The sequence below is a fragment of the Perca flavescens genome, chromosome 13 (assembly GCF_004354835.1).
Source record: "Perca flavescens isolate YP-PL-M2 chromosome 13, PFLA_1.0, whole genome shotgun sequence".
In the NCBI taxonomy this organism is placed as follows: Eukaryota; Metazoa; Chordata; class Actinopteri; order Perciformes; family Percidae; genus Perca; species Perca flavescens.
This window is the reverse complement of record NC_041343.1, coordinates 33,140,143-33,147,642: the sequence shown is the minus strand read 5'-3', so window position 1 is coordinate 33,147,642 and position 7,500 is coordinate 33,140,143. Positions and strand designations below refer to the sequence as shown.

Below are 7,500 nucleotides of genomic sequence, written 5' to 3'. Positions count from 1 at the left end.
CTCTGTCTGTCTGTGTGTCTGTATCTGTGTGTCTCTGTCTGTCTGTCTCTGTGTGTCTGTGTGTCTGTATCTGTGTGTCTCTGTCTGTCTGTCTCTGTGTGTGTGTCTGTGTGTGTCTGTCTGTCTGTGTCTCTGTCTGTCTGTCTGTGTCTCTGTCTGTCTGTCTGTGTGTCTGTCTGTCTCTGTGTGTGTGTCTGTCTGTCTCTGTCTGTCTCTGTGTGTGTGTCTGTCTGTCTCTGTGTGTGTGTCTCTGTGTCTCTGTCCGTGTGTCTCTGTGTCTCTGTCCGTCTGTGTGTCTGTGTGTCTCTGTCTGTCTGTCTGTCTGTCTGTCCGTCTGTCTGTCTGTGTGTCTCTGTCCGTCTGTGTGTCTCTGTCCGTCTGTGTGTCTCTGTCTGTCTGTCTGTCTGTGTGTCTCTGTCTGTGTGTCTCTGTCTGTCTGTCTCTGTCTGTCTGTGTGTCTCTGTCTGTCTGTGTGTCTCTGTCTGTCTGTGTGTCTCTGTGTGTGTGTGTCTCTGTCTGTCTGTCTGTGTCTGTCTGTCTGTCTGTCTGTGCGACACGTGAGAGTGACAGAACTCTGACCGGATGCTCTTCAGCTGCGTGTCCAGCTCGTCGGCGTACATGGTCATCTTCTTCGTCTTCTTGGGCGATGGCGTGGAGATCATCTTCAGCTCCAGGTCGTAGTCCATCTCGTCCGACTCCGACCAATGGGACGGGGAGCGCTCGGCGCGGCCGCGGAGACCCGCCCCCAGCGCGCGCACGCCTCCGCCGCGCTCCTTCTCCGCTCGCTCCTTGTACTCCACCACGCGGTCGTCCTCCTCCATGTCTTCGTCTCCCTCCGCTTCATCCTCCTCCTCTTCCTCCTCTTCTTCTTTGATTGGCTCCTCGGGCAGGTTCACCAGGTCCGCTGGAGGAAACCAGACGAGTCAGAACCAGATGGGACGGTTTGTTTAAATCAACAGCAGTGTGGTTAAAACTCACTATTTACTGTACATGATTTACAGAAAATATATGAGAAATGCACACAACCTGAGAGAGAGTCCGGTGGCTCTATACACACTAAAAGTCCTGATTATTTACATGGAGTCTGGTGAAGATATGCTGGCTCTATACACGCTAAAAGTCCTGATTATTTACATGGAGTCTGGTGGAGATATGCTGGCTCTATACACACTAAAAGTCCTGATTATTTACATGGAGTCTGGTGAAGATATGCTGGCTCTATACACGCTAAAAGTCCTGATTATTTACATGGAGTCTGGTGAAGATATGCTGGCTCTATACACACTAAAAGTCCTGATTATTTACATGGAGTCTGGTGAAGATATGCTGGCTCTATACACACTAAAAGTCCTGATTATTTACATGGAGTCTGGTGAAGATATGCTGGCTCTATACACGCTAAAAGTCCTGATTATTTACATGGAGTCTGGTGAAGATATGCTGGCTCTATACACGCTAAAAGTCCTGATTATTTACATGGAGTCTGGTGAAGATATGCTGGCTCTATACACACTAAAAGTCCTGATTATTTACATGGAGTCTGGTGGAGATATGCTGGCTCTATAAACGCCAAAAGTCCTGATTATTTACATGGAGTCTGGTGGAGATATGCTGGCTCTATACACGCCAAAAGTCCTGATTATTTACATGGAGTTTGGTGGAGATATGCTGGCTCTATACACACTAAAAGTCCTGATTATTTACATGGAGTTTGGTGGAGATATGCTGGCTCTATACACACTAAAAGTCCTGATTATTTACATGGAGTCTGGTGGAGATATGCTGGCTCTATACACGCTAAAAGTCCTGATTATTTACATGGAGTCTGGTGGAGATATGCTGGCTCTATACACACTAAAAGTCCTGATTATTTACATGGAGTCTGGTGGAGATATGCTGGCTCTATACACGCTAAAAGTCCTGATTATTTACATGGAGTCTGGTGGAGATATGCTGGCTCTATACACGCCAAAAAGTCCTGATTATTTACATGGAGTCTGGTGGAGATATGCTGGCTCTATACACGCTAAAAAGTCCTGATTATTTACATGGAGTTTGGTGGAGATATGCTGGCTCTATACACGCTAAAAGTCCTGATTATTTACATGGAGTCTGGTGGAGATATGCTGGCTCTATACACGCTAAAAGTCCTGATTATTTACATGGAGTCTGGTGGAGATATGCTGGCTCTATACACGCTAAAAGTCCTGATTATTTACATGGAGTCTGGTGGAGATATGCTGGCTCTATACACGCCAAAAGTCCTGATTATTTACATGGAGTCTGGTGGAGGTTTGCTGGCTATATACACGCTAAAAGTCCTGATTATTTACATGGAGTCTGGTGGAGATATGCTGGCTCTATACACGCTAAAAGTCCTGATTATTTACATGGAGTCTGGTGGAGATATGCTGGCTCTATACACGCTAAAAGTCCTGATTATTTACATGGAGTCTGGTGGAGATATGATGGCTCTATACACGCTAAAAGTCCTGATTATTTACATGGTGTCTGGTGGAGTTTGGTGATGGTGATTTTGGGGCTGTTTCATGTTAAACTAAAAGGATCTTACTCTTTAACTAAAAGGTCTATCTCTGTAGGGATCCATCCCATAATGTTGTCAGACACCTAGAATAATAATCTGAGTCTGTCAGCGGCAACAACAGAACTTTTAGTGGCGATTGTTGGAACAGTGGATCCGAGGCGGTTGTGTAGTTGGTGTTTACCGGAGTGCCGGTGGGTGTACGGAGGTGTGTGTCCCAGGTTGTCTCCGATCAGAGGCTTCTTGGTCTTGATGACGTCTCGCTGGATCCGACGGTTGTGAAACCTCCTCTTCCTGAAGGGACAGGGGACAGTTAGCATCACGCTACAGAGGGAACATCTGACCAATCACACTTCTTCTCAGAAACTGACTCAGCAATGACAATTATTTTTTCCTCTGTGCGTCTGTGAGTGTGTGTCTCTCTGTGTGTGTGTGTGTCTTTGTGTGTGTGTATGAGTGAGTGTGTCTGTGTGTCTCTGTCTGTGTGTCTCTGGGAGTCAGTTTGTGTGTGTGAGTGAGTCTGTGTGTTTGTCTCTCTTTGTCTGAGTGTGTGTCTGTGGGTCTCTGTGTATGATGGTGTGTGTGTGTGTGTGTGTGTCTGTGTGTTGTTTGCTGTGTGTGTGTGTGTGTATGTGAGTCTGTGTGTATGAGTGAGTGAGTGACTGTGAGTCAGTGTGTGTGTGAGTGAGTCTGTGTGTTTGTCTCTCTTTGTCTGAGTGTGTGTCTGTGGGTCTCTGTGTATGATGGTGTGTGTGTGTGTGTGTCTGTGTGTTGTTTGCTGTGTGTGTGTGTGTGTGTATGTGAGTCTGTGTGTATGAGTGAGTGAGTGACTGTGAGTCAGTGTGTGTGTGAGTGAGTCTGTGTGTTTGTCTCTCTTTGTCTGAGTGTGTGTCTGTGGGTCTCTGTGTATGATGGTGTGTGTGTGTGTTTCTGTGTGTTTGCTGTGTGTGTCGGTGTATGTGAGTCTGTGTGTATGAGTGAGTGAGTGAGTGACTGTGAGTCAGTGTGTGTGTGTGTGTGTGTGTGTGAGTGAGTGAGTGTGTGAGTGAGTGACTCTGTGAGTCAGTGTGTGTGTGTGTGTGTGTGTGTGTGTGAGTGAGTCTGTGTCTCTGTGTGTGTGTGTGTGTGTGTGTGTGTGTGTGTGTGTGTGTGTGTGTGTGTGTGTGTGAGTGAGTGTGTGTGAGTGACTCTGTGAGTCAGTGTGTGTGTGTGTGTGTGTGCGTGTGAGTGAGTCTGTGTCTCTCTGTGTGTGTGTGTGTGTGTGTGTGTGTGTGTGTGTGTGTGTGTGTGTGTGTGTGTGTGTGTGTGTGTGTGTGTGTGTGTGAGTGTGAGTGTGTGTGTGTGTGTGTCTGAGTCAGTGTGTGTGTGAGAGTCAGTGTGTGTGTCTGTGTTCTTTCTGTTCACCAAATAAGATCCACTAAGATGATCAAATGGTGCTGCTGTTTATTCTAGCTGCTTCCAGAGCTCGTTGAGCCGAGTCTCACCAGGAGTTGCTGAGGATCCCCTTCATGCCTCCATAGTTCGGGTTTCCGTACTTCATGTAGTACCTGCTGCGGCGAGCGGCGCCCAGCTCCTTCTTATCATCTGGAGACAAAAAACACACAAAAACGCTCAATCAACCTTTACGTTTATTATTTATTACGCTTACAGACCAGCTTTCTTTCTCGGCCTGGAACAAATACTAAAGACGAACCACGTCTTACATAAACTCCTACTCCATATTACTAAATCTCATTTCAGTTATCGGATATTTTCACCATATATTAACGAGATAGCGGCCGGTGACCGGAATCGGCCGAGCTGCAGGTCAGTCTTACATATGCCATTTCATGCCGGTCAAATGTGTGTCTCTGTCTCTCTCTCTGTTATCTCTCTCTCTCTGTGTGTCTGTGTGTGTGTGTGTGTCTCTCTCTCTTGGTTATCTCTCTCTCTCTCTCTCTCTCTCTCTGTGTGTGTGTGTCTCTGTGTGTGTGTGTGTGTGTGTGTGTGTGTGTGTGTGTCTCTCTCTCTCTTGGTTATCTCTCTCTCTCTCTCTCTCTCTCTCTCTCTCTGTGTGTGTGTGTGTCTCTCTGTGTGTGTGTGTGTGTGTGTGTGTGTGTGTCTCTCTGTGTATGTGTCTCTCTGTGTGTGTGTGTGTGTCTCTCTCTCTGTTATCTCGCTCTCTCTGTGTGTGTGTGTGTGTGTGTGTGTGTGTCTCTCTCTCTCTCTCGGTTATCTCTCTCTCTCTCTGTGTGTGTGTGTGTGTGTCTCTCTCTCTCTCTCGGTTATCTCTCTCTCTCTGTGTGTGTGTGTGTGTGTGTGTGTGTGTGTCTCTCTTGGTTATCTCTCTCGCTCTCTGTGTGTGTGTGTCTCTGTGTGTGTGTATGTGTGTGTGTGTGTGGGTGTGTCTGTGTGTGTGTTTGTCTCTCTGTGTGTGTATGTGTGTGTGTGTGTGTGTCTCTCTGTGTGTGTGTGTGTGTCTCTCTGTGTGTGTGTGTGTCTCTCTCTGTTATCTCTCTCTCTGTGTGTGTGTGTTTGTGTGTGTGTCTCTCTCTCGGTTATCTCTCTCTCTCTGTGTGTGTGTCTCTGTGTGTGTGTGTATGTGTGTGTGTGTCTCTCTCTGTGTGTGTATGTGTGTGCGTGTCTCTCTGTGTGTGTCTCTCTGTGTGTGTGTGTCTCTGTGTGTGTGTGTGTCTCTGTGTGTGTGTGTGTCTCTCTCTCTGTTATCTCTCTCTCTCTGTGTGTGTGTGTCTCTCTCTCTCTCTCTCTCGGTTATTGGTGTCTCTCTCTCTGTGTGTGTGTGTGTGTGTGTGTCTCTCTCTCGGTTATCTCTCTCTCTGTGTGTGTGTGTCTCTGTGTGTGTGTGTGTGTCTCTCTCTTTCGGTTATCTCTCTCTCTGTGTGTGTGTGTGTGTGTGTGTGTGTGTGTGTGTCTCGCTCTCTCTTTCGGTTATCTCTCTCTCTCTGTGTGTGTGTGTGTGTGTGTGTGTGTGTGTGTCTCCCTCTGTGTGTCTCTCTCTTTTCCATGACTTTTTGGCAAATTTCCATGACTGTGTGTTCCTGAAAATATCAGTCGACATTCTCCAATAAGAATACCAATCAGTGTTAAAGTTGACCCTCAGAGGTTTAACTATAAATGTATGATAATGTATGTGGTTCATAGAGGGATTCATAAAATCTCTCCCCGAATACAACGCTGAAGTTAAGACAACGTGAAAATACATTTATTAATCACATGGTATTATGCTGTGTTTAAAAATAATTCCATGACTTTTCCAAAACCTTTCCAGGCCTGGAATTTGAAGGAAATGGTTCTAACATTGGTCTTTAGATGTGTGTGAATGTCCCACACCAAGAGTCATTTATATAGTTCTATTATATAGTGATCCATTATCTGGTCAACACATGTTATATTAAAGAAAAAGATAGAAAATACATGTGTGTGTTCGCTGTAAAGTGGTTAGAAAATATGAAATGGGAATCTGCTAAAATCTGTATCGGCCGGCCTAACTCAAAGAAAATCGGAATCGGCCAAGAAAGTTGTAATCGGTGCATCTCTAATATTAACACTACTTTGGGATCCTAAAGACTTTGGTGAACTCCTTTTAAAGCACCGAAACGATTCATACAACACATCATAATGTCAACGTTTTCAGCTTTAGCGCCAAATGATCTCGTCACACGTTGCTGCGGGACACATTTTGATCTCAAACACACACGTGGGATCAGTTATATACAAATACCCTAACCCTCCTGATGTCCTCGGGGGCTAGTCTGACCCATTCTCAAAGAGTTTCTACATCAGAACATTTGGGCTTCTTTCAACCAAAATGTAAAAACAAAGTACCGTGGATGGTTCCCTACGACGCTCTTGACAAGTTAAATAAATGATCAGTTCACTACTTTCATTGAATTTGGGCGTTTTATTAAATTGTATAGCGTGTAAATCAGTCCATCCAGAAAAAAGGCATAACAAGCCAAAGTATTTTTTCGCATTTTTATCCAAGTAAGCCGCACTTTCGCCACATAAATTGCAGATTTCAGGGCAAAATATGCGGGGCTTGCACGATTCCATAATCCTCGCATTTTCATTGCAAAAAAAAAAAAAAAAAAAAAAAGAATCACATAGAAAGGCAGAAAGATTAAAAATGTTAAGTTTACTTCACACAAGAGCAGCCATTTTCCCGTTTTCCATGGGAACGTTATGAAGTGATCTAGGGCTGCTCCCTCTTAGTCGATTTTTTACGATTTATGCTTATTCATGCTTAATTACTCATTTCCAAGAAACTTCTGAGCACATTCATGGTAAAGTGGTGCTTCTGCAGGATTAATTGTGGAGAAACTCAGTTTTACAGATGATTAATTAACTACATTTATATTGTGCTTTTCTAGTCTTAACCACCTCTCAAAGCTCACAGCTCTGTCAATTAAATCAACTAATCGATCAGTCGACTAAATCCTATAAGTGTTAGTCGACTAAGAATATCTTTAGTCGAGGACAGCCCTAAACTTAAGAAGACCCAACCATGTTTTGTGACGATGAAGAGGAGTCCCATGATTAGGGTTGGGTATCGTTTTTTGTTTTTTTTCGATTCCGGTGCTAAATCGATACTTTTAAAACGGTGCCGGTGCCTAAACGGTGCCTGAACCGGTACTTTTCAATAAAGTAAAAAAAAAAAAGAACAAGAAAAAAAATAACGGTAGTAAACAACAGTCAGTGACTTGTTTATTGCTAAGGCCATGGTCGAAATTAAAGATTTAATAATAACGCAATAACTATAACAATAACTTATTTCACCAGTAAATTGCTGTTGAACCCCAGATGGGAAAAGGGTATTTTACAATTACTGTGAATGCACCACGAGGCTACCTGTTTTAAGTGAATCTGTGTTGTTTAATTCCGACAATGGCAGCTGCAAGTGAACGCACCGTTAATTCCGACCATATAAACATCCTGTATATCTATGAATTGTTACATCC

General features: G+C 44.3%; 1 protein-coding gene across 1 annotated transcript in view; it reads right to left on the bottom strand.

Moving 5' to 3' along the window:
• The window catches only part of ncbp3 (nuclear cap binding subunit 3), an 18,512-nt gene that overhangs the window by 4,577 nt on the left and 6,435 nt on the right, over positions 1 to 7,500 (bottom strand). Inside the window, 3 exon segments of the mRNA XM_028594613.1 lie at positions 574 to 904; positions 2,727 to 2,836; positions 4,027 to 4,126. Of these exon segments, the coding sequence (XP_028450414.1) occupies positions 574 to 904; positions 2,727 to 2,836; positions 4,027 to 4,126 (541 nt within the window).